This window comes from Populus nigra, chromosome 7 (assembly GCF_951802175.1).
Source record: "Populus nigra chromosome 7, ddPopNigr1.1, whole genome shotgun sequence".
Classification (NCBI taxonomy): Eukaryota; Viridiplantae; Streptophyta; class Magnoliopsida; order Malpighiales; family Salicaceae; genus Populus; species Populus nigra.
In genome coordinates this window covers 2670239-2688798 of record NC_084858.1, presented here as the reverse complement: position 1 = coordinate 2688798, position 18560 = coordinate 2670239, and the positions used below count along the sequence as shown (strand labels likewise).

The following is an 18560-nucleotide window of genomic DNA, read 5'->3' as shown; positions in this document are numbered from 1 at the left end:
AGCAACAGGGAGAAAAGTAAAGAGCCGGGAGATCATAATAAAGATTGTCTTTAGTCCCTATAGTTTTAGTATCCGGTCTAATTGATATAATTACTTTAGTTTCAGTCAAATTGGGTCCTATGCTTTTTAAATTACTAATGATTGGACCCCCTTCGCGTATTTATGTGTATACCGGTTTAAAAAAAAGAGTGGCCTTTAGGTAAAACTGCTTTCCTGGAAATATCGAGATAAATAAGATATTTTCTTAATTTTTATATTTTTAAAAATAAATATTTATTCTAAAATATATTTTTTTATGTCTTCGTTTATGTTGTTTCAACAAAATTATTATTTTTATATATTTATCTTCTTTTTTTATTCTAGAACATCGACCATATATAATTTTAAATACAAGAGAAAAAAACACATGTTAATATGATAGTTTTATTTCACATGAAAAATAGGTGTGGAGCGAATAAATCACATTAATAAAAAAAAACTTAGCAGTTATTTTCCTAGATAATTACTTAATGTGGTTTATAAATAAACCATGTTTTTATTTGTAATAAAGGGAGATGTTTGATATATTAGTAAATATAAATATATTATGTACCCAATCAATTGGCTGTATGTAACACTGATTTTATTCACATAAAACTTATTTATTATTAATAAAAGCTTTATTTAACTTTAATATTAATTTATATTTGATTAATAAATCTCATGTTTAATTAATGAATTTAAAGTAAAGATAAAGTTCATATGGCAAAAAAACTTTACAAATAAAATTATAAAGTTATTATAATTATGAGATTTTCATTGTACCAAAATATTGTTCCTAAATATTCATTGTCAATGTTCTATTAAGATTACAGAATAATTAAAATTGTTGATACCGATGTACATTATCTTCTTTCCTTCGTGAAATGATGTAGTTTCTCTTATAAATTGAGGTATGAGGGATATATGAAATTAATATGCAAGTGTTTGTCAAATGATTTGTATATTAAACTGACCCGCATGAGAGTTTCATATGGAAAAATCATATATGTCTATAGAAAGACTATTGTGATAGTTGTGTAATTGTTACTTAAACTTAAAATCACTGAGTTATCTTATATATAGAGAGTATTATGTTTTGATATTGATCATAATTTTGTCCTAATCAATGCTAATAAACGGGAAAACATTGAGTATAATATAAAATATATGAAGGTATTTGGATAATCAAGAGAGGATTCATCACCATGGATAAAATATTTTATTTATTCTCAAACAATATTGACTGAGAAATCTTTGATCAGTGTGGAATTAGTTTTGAAAAGTATTTCAAAATCTTATTCATAGAGTTAATGACTATAATGTTGAGAAATAACATAATTTAACAAAACATACAAACTTCATGCTATAATGTCTAAATTAGAATATTTTTTGTGAATGAATAATAATTACATTGAGAAACTAGTCACTGAAATGGTAAGTCAAACTACTTGTGATTTTCTTAATATTTAAGAGACCATAACAGATTACTAAATATTATACTTAATTTTCAAATTAATATAAGTTAATCAATTTTTGTATTGATGATAAATTAAAGGGATAATTACAAAAAGCATGCTATAGTTTGATTTAAATTCCATTTTTCCTTGGTACTTTTATAAATTACACTTTACATCACAAATACAAAAAATACAAATAAAATGCATTGTTGATGAAGTAAACTATTATTGAACATATAAACTACAAGACAAAAAATATAATTTATGAAAGTATGGAGGGAAAATAAAATTCAAATCAAACTATATGAGGTGTTTTTGTAATTATCCATGAATTAAATTTTTTGATGGTCTGAAAGATTTTTTATTGGTGGTTCATATAAATTACTATTAGATGCCAAATATTTGAATAGTTTATGGTTTGTGACAACCCATCGTTGAAGCAAATATTTAAATCCGAAAAGAACATTTGATCTTTAGATAATTTTCACATAAACTCTAAATAACTCTAAATCTGTCTAACAAAATACTTATGACTCCTAAAAAATTTTAAATTTACTATTTTCATTTTAAATTTATTATTTTCATTATGTGTATATTTTCCAACACAACATAATAATAATATAATTCTCCATAACAATAAGTTATTTCTTTTAGCTTAAACAATCTTCAAGTGATTTAGAAGAATCCATTTTCTGTTCTAATTTGTAATTAGAATGAAGAAATTAATTTAATTTGTTTACATCAAAAAGTCAGCATAACGGCAAGTTGTAATACACATTTTAAACACTATAAGCATATTGATCCATGCTTCATAGCAAGTTAATAACATTTTTTTTTTTCAAGTGTAAAAAAAAAATGAAGAGTATAAAGAATATAATGAATACCTTGAGTCTGACAGCAACCTAATTTTATTGGGTCATACTGGCAGTAAAGCCCAACTTTAATGGGTTCGACAGGGTAGCATGACCCAATGCTATTTGACAATGCTGGTAGCAGGGTCCAACGTTAGTGGATTCTGGTGGAGGTAGGACTCAATGTTATTAGGTTATTGAGTCTTGGTAGCAGCATGACCCAACGCTCTTAGGTCCCGGTGGCACCAGGACCCAACTCTAAGAGAAAAGCAATCAACTTAACCTCAAATAATAAAAAATTATTATCATCCAATTTTTATATAATATAAAAAAAATCTTATCAATTTATTTTCTCTTTACCGTATGAAAAAAAATTAAATAAGAAAAAAAAAATCTAAAGTGGCAAAAAAATAAAATTGAACATATCTGGATCTAGCATAAAGCCGAACCCAATAGCACAGCCAGACCCAACACCTGTTGGAAGTGATTTAGGTTTGGCTACCCAATCAGACCTAAAAGCATTGGATCTGACTCCCAAACCAGACCCAACAACTTTTAACACAGAAAATAGAAAAGATAACGTCCCAACAACATTTTTTGGCTTAAAAACATATTTACAGTATAATAACTCTATATCCACAATAAATATACAATATTTTTTCCATTTTTTTAAGTAAAATATAATGAGATGATACAATTCTTATAGACCAATCTTCAAGTTAAATTTTGACAATCCCGAGGAAGAAGATGAAAGTAGATGTTTATATATATATATATATATATATATATATATTGCTTTTAAAAATAATACATAAAATTAATTTTATAAATGTTTTCCATGGTTTTAACATACTAATATTAAAAATAAAAAAATTATTTAAATACATTTTTAATTAAAAAATAATTTTAAAAAACACTGATGATACGATAGGTAATAACATAGAAATGCCCATGGTTTGGAGCATTGTTACACGAACTGATTAATCTCCTGACTTAAGGTCCGCGGCCAGGTCACTTAAAAAATCTATATTTTTTTAAATAATATTTTTTTAGTTTTTTTTTAAAAAAAAACTTAAATTAACTTAGATAATCCTGATGGTCATCAGAAATCAAAGAAAGGTTATTTCTGAAGTTTGCTTGGTAGACCAAACCCACAAGACTTTACATTAAGTTAAAAGCTCAGATCATCCCTCTGCCTGCAGTTAATTAAAGATTTACGTTAAAAGCTTATTTCTTTAAGTTGATCCAGCTCAAGTTCCATCTCCACCGTGTATATACGCCTGCAGTATTGGATACACAAACACACGAGATTTGGTTAGAATATTAATTGCAGCAGTAAATATTATGAAGAAAAAATGATCCTGATGCACATCGCATCATTTGAATGCAAATCAACAAGGATCATGAGAACCATGAGGGATATTTTAATTAGTTAGGCTTCCTCCCATATGATCACGAGTTTGAGTTTTTTCAGAGCCACTAATTAGACTTACACGATTATTAATTTCATGGTTCGTGAAATTAATCGAGGTAGATGTAAGTTAGTCCGGAATCCATATTAATAATAATGCATATATATATATTAAACCCTACCCAGATCAATCCAACGCATGCATAGGTAGAGAATCTAGCATTGATTATGATAGATAGGATGCAAACCTGCTTCCTAGCACGCGATCGTGCGGCTGACTCTATATTTTTTATCATCCAGCGTTGCCTCCGCTCCACAACCACCTCAGGCGGACCTTCCATCACCCTCTTCTTGTTCGATTGTGCTCCTAATTCCATCACGCTTTGACACTTCTCATTCTCATCAGCATTATTCGATACAGCTTCTCCCACATTATACCCTTTGACTTGTGGATACATGTGGTAAGTTGTGAAACCATTGCCAGCAGATAAATTGTTTCCTGCATTTTGGAATCCTAGCCCCATCACAGGAGCTTCTTGAACTACACCCGCTTTTATTAAGAAATCTTCTAATGTTATCTCTCCCAATGTTTGATCGCCTTGAGGAGGTTCATGATCAGCATCAATGGTGTTGGAAATTTGTTGTTGTGGTTCTTCCTTTTGTATCCCAAACCACACCTCATCGACGGTTTTCTTGCAAAGTTAACATTCGGATGTTGGTTTGTTAATTACTCCACTAGGATCATTAGCAGGTTTAACATTTTGGTTTGGTTGTGATGGAACTTGATCCCTAGTCATGCATGCCCACTAAATTGTCTAGGAAACCCACTTAATGAAAAAAATAAAATAAAACATGCGATTAAAAATAATAAACATGACTTGACATTTTATTATATGATTAGTGAAATCGATATCCTTAATCAAACCAGCTTGGTGTTAATTTAAGCTCTAGAATTTTTTTGCCCCTTGGAACCAATTCTAGGCTGTGTACGTAGCACATATGCATGCATCAATTAATCTATCAAGCAAGTAATTAATAAAAAAAAATCAGAAAAAATTCATGAACTTTCAAAACTATATATAAGATCACCTGAAACTGACCATGCATGACCTTCAAGAAGATGGAGAAAAAGCTTACCGGAAAAAATATTTAAAGCCAAAGAGCACTTCTCTTCATCATTTGCACTTGCTGTCCTTGCTATATATAGCGATGAAAACAAAAATCAAGGAGTTGCTTAAGAAATCAAGGGGGGCTGGTGCAAGCACTGTATAAATTTGAAATTAACTATGTTTTGTTAGCTAAGATTCCTATTCTGCTTTCAGTCACGGTCGATTAACAGAACATGAATTCCTTTCATTGGAGGCAGACATTCATGTTTGAATGTAAGGACATCTGCCTGCCTGTAGAGTAGCAAAGGAACTTGGCCAGTTAGCTAAAAACAGAAATGGAAATCCTGATAAGCAATTCTATTCACAGCTGGAATAACTTGAATTAATGGCAGCTTTCCTGCATAAACAAGAATGATGCTAGCTAGATGATCAGAAAGGATAGACATCCCACAAACTGATTCTGAACAGATTATATATTGAGTTGGGATCAAATTAATCTGAATTTTGTTCAGACAATAAATGGAATTCTGAAACAAGCAATTTTTAGGCACAAATCCTATAGTTTAGTTGATTTGTACTGTGTGAACATTATTAAACAATTAAAAACACACCTGACGAGGGGGCTTCTAGAGGTCTAGATTTCATTGCAGATGCTCAAGTACTCGGTCATTTCAATTTTTGATCGATATTATAAAAAATAACACAAGAGATGAACCGATGATGGCATTAATGTACGACAGAAATGAGTACAAAGGCATGGAAGATTTCTTACTCTTACATGATCACAGACCCTGGCTATTCCTCTGATCATTCAAGCAATCATACATTAAGCTTTCATCACTTCATGATCTTCATGCAATTATCAGGATGTTAAGATTTTCTTTGCCAGCAGAGGCACCAAAAAATTAACAATCCTCAAAGTATACTAACTCTTTCGAAATTGGACAAGATTCTGTGATCAAACAGACATCCCTGGCATGGCTTTGCACGCCAAGGAGTTCTTCATCTCTGAAGAAAGCTTCGGGTTCTCAGACAAGTCTACCCCAAAATCGCTTGGAACCCACTTGACGCCCTGAAGCAACTGAGCAAGCGAAAGCTCAACAGTGGCTAAGCCCATAGCTTTACCTGGACAAACCCTTCTGAGTTCTGACTGTTCCAAAAGGAGCCGACCTAAGATCTGACCCCATGATGTTAACATCTTCTTCCATAAACCTCTCTGGCTTGAACTCCTAAGGGTCTGACCAGATCTTCTCATCATGGGTTATAGACCACATGTTGACCATGGCAGTGGTTCCAGCTGGGATAAAAGGGGGTCCTACTTGAGTGTCATGGATGGCTAGCCTGGCCCAAGAGAGGAGGGGGCCAGGTGGGAGCACTCTCAATGTTTCTTTTACAACAGCACGCAGGTAAGGAAGATTAGGCAAGTCGAAATCACTAACTGAACGACTAGAGCCAACGACATTGTCAATCTCAGCCTGGACCTTTGCTTGAATATCAGGGTGTAAAACCATTCTCGCAAGAATCCATTCCAGGAGGATTGCCACTGTATCAGTACCCCTGAAGATCATTTCCTGAGGCAGACAAACTATGAAAGGATAGTCAAATTAATCATTAATTACATATAATTAGTTTAATTGGAAAGAAAAATATTAAAAAAAAAGTTAATATAGAAAATAAGAATAACAAAATCTACCCATAAAACAGAAATCATGTCTGAGCACTGAGCTTGTTCTCTTTTTGCAAGTCAAGCAACACATCAACAAAGTCACTAGAACTCTCATCACATGTCTTCGTTTTTGTCACTCTCAACCCTCTTCATCTTATGTTCATCTATGATTTTCTCCACGAAAACATTCACTTTTGCAGCCAAGTTTCTACACCTCTTCCTAACTCCTTGCAAATCTAGCCAACCCAAAATAGGAAAAATGGTCACTCCAGTTGAAAATCCCTAACAATTCATACCCTTCACTCACTAAACCCTCAAGCTCACACACATCGACTTTGCTCTCATCACCAAACTCATAACTCCTCCCAAACACTCTCTTCATCACATTGTTTAGTGACCCAAAATGCAACACCTTCCTAATCTCAAGTACCTCACCGTTTCTCTCCGCTAGACTCTTTATCTCACTCACCATTTTAAGACCTATATCTCTTATGAACTCACCCAAAGCTGCAATTCTCTTATTAGGACTAAACAAATGAGTCGCTGATGTTCTCCTCAAATTCCTCCAGCAATCACCAAAATGAGCAAACCCCATTGCCTTATGAAACAAAAGCTCATAAGCTGATTCTTTGATCAGCGAAAGCTGAACTGTTTAGGATTTCTTTTGCTGTTTCAGGATGACTGGAGATAATGAAACGAGGGAACCCTACAGAGAATACCATCAAGGGTTTCGCTTTCAGTAACTCAGAGATCCTGGCAAGAACCCTATGAGTCAAAGAACCTGTGAAAGCTAAGACCATGCCAAGAACAGGCCAACCTGAAGGGCCAGGAATGGTTGTTCTAGTTTTGGATAAATCCCTAGCAAGACCACCTGGAGCTAACCAAAACGAGAATATGAAAACGAAGAGAACAATGCCAAGAATGAGCTCCAAACCAGGACCTGTTGAAGGACCTAGTTTTGAAAGGAAGTGAAAAATCTCAAAATCAAATATTTGAGAAGACATTGTAATTTGCTGATGAGCAATATTGGAGAAATGGTGAAAAGAGGAGGTTGAGAGTGAGGATACCCTATACTTAATATATGGGTGGCTTTAGAGAACTAGCCATGGCCAGCAATGCTTCGTGTTATACCCTATACTTAATTATTATAGTGAGGTATACATTTTTTATTTTTATTTTTATTTTTAGTGCTGAAAAAAGGTTTTTCGTAATAGATTTTTCTTTCCAAAAGCATGATTAGTCAAATAAATATTTCTAAAAATAGTTATAATTGAAATGGAAAATAATGGAGTCAACAAAATTATGAAAATGTGGTCTGTCCACCAATAAAAATTATTGGTGGACAGGCCCCGTGTGTATTTTTTTTTAATAAATGTCAATTTTATTATTAAAACTTAAATATATTGATACTGTTGAGGACAAGAAAGTAAACACTTCTATATATATATATATATATATATATATATATATAAAGGATGAAATATCTAATTTTAATGCATAGTTTTATTATATAAAATATAGATTGATAACACACAGTTTATCAAACCAGTACAAAACAGACGTGGCCTTTATGATAAGAAAGGGCTTAACCAAGTAAAAGTGCCCTTAAGATTGCTTCACATAGCTCAGTTCTGAACAACATCAAATGTCCAGCATCAGGAACCTCATGATAATGAATCCATGGAAGCTTCTCAGCAATGTATCGGTTTATTTGCAATGGAATGATTCTATCTTCATAGCCTTGCCAGAGATGAACTGAACCCTCGTTATTAGGGAAAGGATTACGTATATCCATGATATCGAATTCCCATTTAGCATAACCAGCTAGTATGTCTCGATGCAGTGATTCATGGACACCTTGTTGACGAACCTTTTCCTGTATGCAGAAACACAGCAGTCTTAGACCATTGCTAAAAAGTTTTAGTAGTTTGTTTGGCAATGAACATATGCTGCATAACAAAAACAACTACCTGACCAACTTTTGGAGTTTCTGACAGTTTCTTAATGATTTCCATATCTGGGGGGCTAAAAAGGTTCATGTTTCCAGCCATAATTGATAATGATGGGAACCATTTCTGAGTCATCCACCAGTAGAATAGCCAGGGCGTGTGATAGGCAACTTGAAATGTCCTTTGATCAGCTGTGCAAAGCGTTTGGAAACCCTCTCTTGAAATATTAGCAGGGAGAGAAGGCCACCAGTAATGCACAAATGGAACTACCAAGGAAGCTCCAGACAACCTGAGTAAGGAAAATATAAGAGAACTCCAAAGTAACTTCCAATTTTCAGCACAGAAAACAAGTTTAGCAGTTCAAATATCGTGCCTGTGTGGTATATATTTAAGACAACCATATACAGGATAGGCCCCCATTGACATTCCAATTACATAAAATTTAGACCCAATCTGTAATTGGTCTGCTAGTTCTTGAATATCATACGCTTCACTCTTTACTGAGCGTGATGGATACGGATCACTCTCTCCGTAACCAGCTCTATCGAAGAAAAGGAAATATATGCTCAGCTCCTCTATAGTTTCCTGAAATCAAAGCACGTTGATGAATTAATATGATTTACCATAAACAGATAAAACATAAATTTTTTAATACCATTACATATGTATGAGAAGGACACACACCCTGAAAGACATGGTGCAGACAAGAAAAGCATCGGACAACTGATACATCTCAAAGCAGTTAAAGCAAGTGAAGGTCAAATGGACATTCAATAAACAAACCTATTGACCGAGAGATTATTTTAAAAATTCGTTTTGTCAACAAAACCCTGAGTTTTTCATTTCTTTGGGGTCTTGAAATGGTTTAACCAACACGTGACTTATTTGCATAGAACATGAATGTTTGGAAATGTATGGATCAAGGGTGAAGACAATCTGAATCCTAGCTTGATCTCTCCTCTCCCACCCAGCCAACCTCCAATCTAATCAAATGAGCAACAGAGATGCCACATGAGTAATACTTGCCTTGGAATTGCTTCATATAATACAAAATAAATATACTTGAATCATTATGCGTTAATTGCTGAGGTAAGATCACAAGAAATAATTCTAAAAAATGGTAGTTGCTGAATCTCTCTAACAATGGTAGTTGCTGAATCTCTCTGATCATTGAACTCGTACTAAAGGTTAAATAGTTAATGGTGTTTCGATTTGCCTTGTTGAAGGAAACTTTTACCAACGAGTTCCTGTTGTTAATTTGAAAAGTTATGTTACCATCAATAGACATTTGTTTCCAGTATTCACCTAAGAAAGAGGTGTCAATACTTAATGAATGCAGTAAAGTAAAAGTGCAAAGAAAGAGGATTCAATTATATTCTCATGACAAGTTGCAATAATGAATGCAGGGAAATGAGTAAATTCAGCTTTTACCTGTGACACGGGTAAACTCAGATCTTTAGAGGCATCAAAGCCATGGATGACAATGATTTTGTGCTTAGCTTCTTCTTTAGGAACTCCCATTTCCCTGTAGGCCAAGTGCCTCCCATCACTGAGTTTTACCCTGGGTGAAGTGATAGGAGGACCGCCTGGAGACCCACATATCTTAGGAGGGGGAGGCTTTGTTGTCTGGTAAGCCCAACTTAGAAGACCTGCTGCCAATGCCACTGCTATTGCTGCAAACATTGCTGAAAATTGGGAAGGGTGCATGGGTTATCATGTTAGCAAAGCATTTATTTGAAAATTAGATAAAAAATAGGAGTTTAACAACTATGGAAAATCCATATTGGAATCTCTGTAGAGAACAAGACGTAGAAAATGCAGAATAGGTTCTCCTTGTAATTAGAGGGGCTTTATGAGTTGAGGCATTTGTGAAGATGTCTTGTATTTGATTAAGAAGATACTGATCATGATCTTTTCCTGTGTCAGGTTCAAGACAGAAGAGAACGCCTAGCTCTGCTGACCAAATGCCTATGCCACCATGACAGAGCCCCCAGCCCAACTTTTCATCCAGTACAACCATCTTAAGGTGACAACTTCGGGATTTGGGGTTGAGAAATAAAAGATATAAGAGTTTCCAATCCTTTGTTTCAGGTTACAGTGTGTTGATGCAAACAATCTACTCAATATCTTAAATGGTCCATGTTATTTTCTTATGCTATATCTTTACCTGCTCTGTGAATCTCAGCAAATAAAGAAAAGCCATGAAGAACAGGAAATGCATTCTGTCCTATCTTTGATCCTATTGCAGTAAGTTTCATGTTAGAATTTGTGGTACTCCATGAAAATCCCTAATCCTAACTGAACTTGGAAATGGAATCCTTACAAGATACAATCCCTGTTCCCCTGATTAAATTAGAAATAAAATCTAAATGCAATATCCAGAAGCTCATCTCCTAATTCAAACTAGTAATATATCCTAAATAGATACAACCTCTACATTTCCTAATCTAGATCAGAATAGGAACACTATCCTGATAATTCTAAATCAATCAATCACTGCCTCTGGTCCGAGATCTTCATATACTTTGAGTTACAGTGCAGTCATGATGGTTATGCAATCAATGAACCTCTATGACTGACCAACCTCAATCCTATCAAGCAAGTATTTGTGCTCGTCAACGGTCAGAAATCTCCAGAAATTCTTCTTCAAGGATAAAAATGTTTGACTACACCAAAGCCAAAAAATGCACGACCGTTCTTCGCAACATAAACATCAGTAATCTTTCAGTTCTACCACAGGAAAGATTTATTTCTTCAGTCAGAACCTTTCACTCAATCACTAGGTCATGTGACTGACAGTTTTCCACTCAACCATCTCTTTCCCAATTGGCAGACACAGACAGCCCCTCTGGCAGTTTGATAATTTTTTAGAGTCAACAATATCTAATAGCTATAAGAATAAGTTATGTGGTCTTACCAAAAGAGTTTGAAAGTTATGAACAATCAGATTCATGCAGATAGCCTAGCATACATATTTATGGACTAGTGGGACAGAACTAAGCTCAAGTGGAGGCCCGGTCATGTCAGACCAACAACTTGGCAATAAAAAACCATAACTTTTGATCCGACTGTTGGATGATTCTAAAAGTCCAATTCTATGGTGGGGTCTGCTCGCTTGCACCAGCCCCCTTCATAAGATCCCCAGATTAGGTACCGAAGATGATGTGCGGGCAAGTTTGTTTTAGGATTCTGATTTTATTACCTTGTAAAAGTCACAGTTTCTGACCTATCTAGGGAGTTGTAATTCTCTTAGAGAGGCAGACAAGATATCAAAATTATTTTTCGAAAATAAAACTATGAATTAAGGGTTCTTCGTGTGCCACACTATTCAGACATTAACTCTGTCTTTCTTGCATATTGTCTTCTTATTGATGCTACCGTCTGCATTAGCATGTGAGCAGGAGACATAGCACATCATGCTTTCAACACAGCCCCTGCTCATCTTTTTCTCTATTGCATATTCTAATTTCTGCTAAACTTCTATAAATATCAACAAAATGTGCAGATATGCGGACAAAGCAATTGAATTCTACAAGAGATGAATCTAAACCTAAACTTCTTTGCTTTAGATCAAGATTAATCATCGTTCCTTTAAATTCATATAAAATGTAATTGCCGCCACCACAAAGTTAAGACAGGATTTCCAAGATTTTCCTTTTTTAACAGCTTAATTTGCTAAAAAAGGAAAAAATAATATATACTTCATGCAATTCAAACAAAATTCCAATATAATATCAGAACTAAAACAATAAAAAAAACCCATTAACAAGAGCTAAAATTCAAAGAGTATAAAAAGATTAAATCTTTACCTGGAGAGAGTGAAAAGGAAGAGGATTTAGCTTTGGTTCTTCGAGTGTGAGCTCTTGCTGATGCAGCTGATATCTTCTAGCCAGATTCAACGCCTACTACCATTCTGCTTTAAAACAGCTAGTGAGCTCTTGCTGATGCAGCAGATATCTTCTAGCCAGATTCAACGCCTACCATTCTGCTTTAAAACAGCTAGTCTTCTAGTCACAGACGTTCAGACAATCGTACAAGTAAACTGAAAAGGACCCCCTTGACTTGAGAATCCTGTCCACGCAGCCACGTAGGTGGTGGTGATCGGTGACATCTACTGATATTCTTTAGCAAAAAACAAAAGTTACTGTCACGTAAAAAAACGTGCTTATTTTCGAACAGTAGTGTACTAGCCATACCAAACAAACAAAAGGGAAAAAAACCACATTTTTTTCTTCAAAATTATTGTACTTTCACTAAGATCACGTCTTTCATGTTACTTTATTACCCGTCTGTATTCCACTAACTTTTATTTTTCAAAATACTCATTAAATTATTTTTTATTTGCAAAAACATCAAACTATGTTTGTCACCAAGCGACACACCTCCTTAACAAATATTTATTAAATTGAGATTTTTAAATTTTTTTTATAGTTTTAATATAGAGATTTTAAAAATAAAAAATTATAAAAATTATTATTTTTATATAATTTTAATTGAAAACAATTCTTGGTTGCATTATCAAACACACTTTTTCTATAAAAAATATATTAAAAGAATGTTTGTTTTTATTTTTGTAGTTGAATATGTTTTTTAAAATGTTTTTCAAATTATTTTTGCTTGAAAAAATATAAAATTGATGTTTTTTTAAATTTTTTTAATAATTTTAATATATTGATGTCAAAAATAAAAATTAAAAAAATATCATTTAATGAATTTTCAATTGAAAAATATTTTAAAAAAATAATTGATACCACATTACCAAACACAAACTAAATATTTTATATTAATAAATATTTGAAATGATTTTATAATATTTATATTGAAATCAATATTTAAATAATCTTGAGACTTAATAATAGAAATTTGTATTAAATACATTGATTTTTAAATAAAAAAATTCACATCATTTGATACTCTGAATCTTTCATATTTCATCATATCATAGTGAATTTTTTATGTAAAATATGTTAAAAGAATTTCTAATCAGCCATGTATCCTAATCTATAATTGTTTTTATAATTTTATATCTTAATTATTACCAATTTACAAACATAACCTCGGGCCTACTGGATAGGGGCACAATAGAGCCCAATACACGAGCTTCTAGCCTAGAGCCCATAGAAACAGAGGTGGTAAGAAGACTCGGTCCATAAAATTACATTGCACAAAGCCCAAGGTGTACAAGCCCATTGAAGGGGATCGAAAAGATTTGTCTTCAAAGACTAAATGTTTGAAAGCCCAAAAGGCCGAAGGAAAGGATGCGAAATAGTGTGTGTAGATTATTTTTTTGGTGTTGGCGTCTCTCCTCTTTTTCATCATCATCACAAAAAAAGAGTCAGTTTGTGGTTCCAGCTATTTCTGCTCCTCCATTGTGGATCTGCTTATACTTTTCAGACCATCTCTACTCTTCATGTAAGTTTGTCTTTTCATTTCAAAGCTTCTTAGATCTGCCAGTGACACCAGGTTTTTTTTTTGAGGAAATGCTTTGTGTTCTTGTATGGGGTCAAGGTTGTATTAGGTGATGAAATACAGTTGTTTGTATTTTTTATGTGAAAATAAAAAATGGGTTTTGTGAATTTTGAGGTTGTTGTGGTTGGTTTTGTTTGAATGTCGTTAATGTTGTTGTTGGAGGGTTAGGTCTTGAGTTCTAGTGTTTTGTCTGATTTGGAGGAAAAAGAAAGGATTTGATTTTTATGAATGTTTGTAATTGGAAGGTTTTAAAAGATTCAATTTTTTCTGATTTAGAGAAAAAAGATACAATTTTTAGTTTTTACGGTAGATTCTGGGAAGCTTGCTCTTGCAGCCGTGTGGATTAGTTTAGGCCTCCTTGTTTATCAGTGCCTCTCTAAATTGGATTCTAGGTTCTTCATGTTTTGTGCTTGTGCAAGCATGTTTCATATTTAATTGGGTTTTTTGTTGCAAAAGTGTCCAGTTTCGAGACATGTAAGTTCTTTAGTGTTGGAAAATTTGTTCTGAATGATATGTGTAGAAAGCTATGATTTGCCATTTTTAAGAAAGGATTTATTGGCCTGTGATTTACAAGATTAGAACTTGAACTTTTGTTTTAAGGCCTTGTCAGGGTTCTCAACTCCCATCTTTCTTTCTAATATAATCCAGTTCTGAATTAATCCTTATATCTGTAGCAAGTGAGCTCTTTTTTTTCTGTGATTCTACTGAAAAACCAAATAGAGCTGTCATAAAAAAAATCATTCAGCGCATGCTAGTTGTTTTGTGTGTTTATGGTGGTATCGGAGTTTTTATTTTTAAATCTAATGTGCTGAGGATACCTAGGGTTTAGTTTAGTAGCTTACCATTTAAAGGTAATAAATTCTGGTGTGGAAAGACATGTAATCAGAATTTTTTGCTTCTAAAGTGAACATTTGACTCTTGCATCTATATCTTTTTGTATGTGTTTGTAATTCTACTTCTTTCTTTTTTCTTCTTAAGTGAATTTAATTAACAAAAATGGCTGGAGGAGGGGTGATCCACCAGCTTCTGAGGAGAAAGCTCCAGTCACACTCTGGGGTAAGAATTTCCTTTCCTTGTTGAATTTGATGGTCCGCTATTGGTTTATGTGTTGTTTAGTCAACTTGTGGTCTCTTTTGAATGCATGTTCATGCTCTGGATTTCCATTCTAATGTGCATATTTAGATGGAAATTTTCCTGGGACAAATTCATCTGTCTTCTACTTGTTCTATCTAAAATAGGAAGAGGCATTGGTTTGGACTTTGGAATGAATGTTCTTTTTATGCATCTAGGTATTACAATATCAGTTGCTAAGTAGCTGGCACAATTTTGCAGGTCCCTCCAGTCTTATCCTCCTTTACTTCAAAGAAATTTCATGATGATGCTGGATCTGTGGGAATGAAATCCCTAAGAGCATTTGCATTACTCGGAGCTGGACTTTCAGGGTTTCTGAGTTTTGCATCAGTAGCATCTGCTGATGAGGCTGAACATGGGTTAGAGTGTCCAAGCTATCCTTGGCCTCACAATGGGATTCTAAGCTCATATGACCATGCTTCGTGAGTATATTTCTCCATCCTTTCTGTAGAAGATGTGCTTAAGCCCTCAATTTTACTCAACCTTGAAAAAGCTTAATGATTATTACATCAGTGAAGTTATGTAAACTTGTGTCCAAGCTATCCTCGGTCTAACAAAGGGATTCTGAGTTAATATGCCATGCTTCCTGAGTATTATTTTTCGCATATAAAATGTGCTTAAGCGCACAATTTAACTTGACTTGGAACAAGCTTAATGGTTGCTATATCAGTTACGTTATGTACTTAAGGCTTTCCCGTGACCTCAAGCTATATTGTTTAGTATATTTATTTTTCACATGAACCATATTGCTGGTTCCTATTGGTTTGGTGGAAATTTTTTTCTGGGTAGCATATGTAAGTGTGTTTTCATAAATTTGCAGCAGTAAAATATCCTGCTTTCAAAAAAATTTATTGTTTTATTTGTAGAAGGAAAAAATGTGAAAACTTTGTTTTTCTTATGCAATTTATGTTTTCTTCCTCTGGCGGTGGCTGTGTTTGCATAAAAAAATTACCTGGATAACTTTAGGACATTGTCATATGCTTGGTTAAGTTATTGTTTACAAATAAAATGCAGTCTCCGGTGCTGTTAATGAGATGAATCTTTCCTGAGCAGGATTCGTCGTGGTCACCAGGTTTACCAGCAAGTATGTGCATCTTGCCACTCCATGTCCTTGATTTCATACCGTGATTTGGTGGGTGTTGCATATACAGAAGAGGAGACCAAGGCTATGGCGGCAGAAATTGAGGTGGTTGATGGACCTAATGATGAGGGTGAGATGTTTACACGTCCGGGTAAACTTAGTGACCGTTTTCCTCAGCCATATTCAAATGAACAAGCAGCTAGATTTGCTAATGGAGGAGCATATCCTCCAGATTTAAGTCTTATTACAAAAGTACTACCCACCTTCTTGTTTAAAATTTTTTGGAAGTTGTTATGGTCTGTTGCAGAAATATCTTACACTTTGTTCTTTCAGGCTCGTCACAATGGTCAAAACTATGTGTTTTCTCTCTTAACTGGTTATCGTGATCCTCCTGCTGGTGTTTCGGTAATTTCTGCTCAAGTTTCTTTTACAGCACAATTTTTTACGTAGAACATATTGTTGTTCTTTATATAGCTTGGGGGAAAGTATGAACCACAATTTTATATAAGATACATAGAAGTTGTTTGGCTGATAAATTAGTGCACAGATGCTTTGCTGACTGACAACTTTGGTATAGAAAAAAAAAAAAATAACTAGCCTACTTTGTTCAAGAAAAAACTTTGTTACAATGCATGATGCATTTTGTGCTTCTCTTCACTTGTGCAAGTCAGTTTTGATTGGTGCAGAAGTCCCTTTTCTTTGCCGGAAAGGGGATATTCATAGGTGTCTGCAAAGTTCACTACATGTATTATTCTTCTTTTTAAAATTTCTCAGTTAAGATCGTGTGAAACGCTTGTAAATCCATCTTTCTCTTCAAAAGGAAGAGTTTTTTTTTAGTTCCTCTTATTCTTGACATCATGGACCATGTTCCTTTACACACACTGTCTTCATATGCTTAATCAATAAGTTTATATTTCCATGTTTGAATTTACTAGTATCTTGTTTTCATTCCTCATCTAACCTCAAATATATACTTTCAAAATGGTACTGTAGATCCGAGAGGGTCTGCACTACAATCCTTACTTTCCCGGGGGAGCTATTGCCATGCCTAAAATGCTCATTGACGGTGCAGTTGAGTATGAAGATGGTATCCCTGCAACAGAAGCTCAGGTTGGTTTTTTCATTATTTTTGTCGCTAGGTTTTCAGGAGAGGCATTAACTGCAAGATTGGAATGTACTTTCTATCAGGTAATCTCATGTTATTGATTGTGTTTCAGATGGGAAAAGATGTTGTGTCGTTTCTGTCATGGGCTGCAGAGCCAGAAATGGAAGAGAGGAAACTGGTAACGTAGCATAAAAACATGTTTTCAGCACCTTATATCCTCAAGAATTTACTGTAGCTGACATACACTCTCCGATGCAGATGGGTTTTAAGTGGATATTCGTACTCTCCTTGGCGTTGCTTCAAGCTGCTTATTACCGGCGTTTGAAGTGGTCGGTTCTCAAGTCTCGCAAGCTGGTCCTTGATGTTGTCAATTAGCTTCTATCCAGCTTCTCTCATTCTTATCTTTGGGAGGACGTGGATTGGCAATAATTCCTTTGTAAGAAAACTAGGTTTCTTGAGTGACCCAAAGAGTCTGAAATTGAGGTAGAAAAATAAGCTCCTCCATACTTGTAATACACTAATGGTGCGACTCGGACATGATTTTTTGTTAAATTTCTTTCTGGGTGATGGATATATCCTCATGCTTGGTTTACTGTCTTCAAGCTCTTCAAAGAATCCTTGATATTTGGGTGCTGAAAAGCACAAAATCAACTGCTTACGTACTGTGGCCCTGAGGATTGCTACTCCATGTGTAAAAATCCCAGATAAATTAGGAGCAGACCTGACTCTAATGCACCCAATACTAACTGGCTAAGACCCTCTAGAAAGATGGATTATAAAGGGGATATATTGTGAAAAATTCATTTCAAATAATGCCTCTTTTTTAACCTGTCTTCTGCAGCCAATGCTAACGAGGATTCTTGAACTATTTAAGGCGCCAATTAAATGATTTTAAGAATGTATTTTTATATTGATTTGATGCATTTAAAATAATAATTTTAAGGTTTGAATATTTACTATTAATATTTGATAAGAGTCATATCACTATGATGCTTAAAGTTGGAGGGGTATTCTGACATTTCCTCGCAATGAAGTAGGAATTTGAACACGTGATCTCTTTACAGGTGCAACAAGTACGATGTCATTAACTTGGAGGACTAGCTATAATTTTATAGCTTTTACTAGATAGCTTGTCTGTGCTTTGCTGCTGCCTGGGCCGGCTTCCTTTTTTTTGAAGTGTAAAAAATAATTTTAAAGTGCTGAAGTGTATTTTTTTTAAAAAAATATTAATTACTCTACATTACATTATTGAAAGAGAACTGAAAAAAAAAATGATTGTCGATCTCTAATAATCAAAACGGTGAAAAAAA

The 18560-nt window shown here is 34.1% G+C and overlaps 3 protein-coding genes and 1 pseudogene across 3 annotated transcripts; 1 reads left to right on the top strand and 3 right to left on the bottom strand.

Annotated features, from left to right (window-relative positions):
* Positions 1-3344: 3344 nt before the first annotated feature.
* LOC133699187 (ABSCISIC ACID-INSENSITIVE 5-like protein 1) lies at positions 3345-4803 on the bottom strand. Its single transcript, XM_062122343.1, has 2 exons — positions 3989-4803; positions 3345-3609 (listed from the first exon to the last, which is right to left on the bottom strand). The coding sequence occupies exons 1-2, from the start codon at positions 4262-4264 to the stop codon at positions 3580-3582; spliced, it is 306 nt and encodes a 101-aa protein (XP_061978327.1). The 5' UTR covers positions 4265-4803; the 3' UTR covers positions 3345-3579.
* A 710-nt stretch (positions 4804-5513) lies between these two features.
* On the bottom strand, positions 5514-7586 carry LOC133699188 (cytochrome P450 78A5-like; annotated as a pseudogene).
* A 414-nt stretch (positions 7587-8000) lies between these two features.
* LOC133698607 (uncharacterized) lies at positions 8001-12566 on the bottom strand. Its single transcript, XM_062121587.1, has 5 exons — positions 12274-12566; positions 9896-10149; positions 8838-9049; positions 8486-8753; positions 8001-8391 (listed from the first exon to the last, which is right to left on the bottom strand). The coding sequence occupies exons 2-5, from the start codon at positions 10145-10147 to the stop codon at positions 8101-8103; spliced, it is 1023 nt and encodes a 340-aa protein (XP_061977571.1). The 5' UTR covers positions 10148-10149; positions 12274-12566; the 3' UTR covers positions 8001-8100.
* A 1150-nt stretch (positions 12567-13716) lies between these two features.
* Positions 13717-17847, top strand: LOC133699793 (cytochrome c1-2, heme protein, mitochondrial). Its single transcript, XM_062123256.1, has 8 exons — positions 13717-13876; positions 14912-14989; positions 15266-15486; positions 16118-16397; positions 16479-16550; positions 17139-17255; positions 17363-17428; positions 17509-17847. The coding sequence occupies exons 2-8, from the start codon at positions 14930-14932 to the stop codon at positions 17623-17625; spliced, it is 933 nt and encodes a 310-aa protein (XP_061979240.1). The 5' UTR covers positions 13717-13876; positions 14912-14929; the 3' UTR covers positions 17626-17847.
* The last annotated feature ends 713 nt before the right edge of the window (positions 17848-18560 follow it).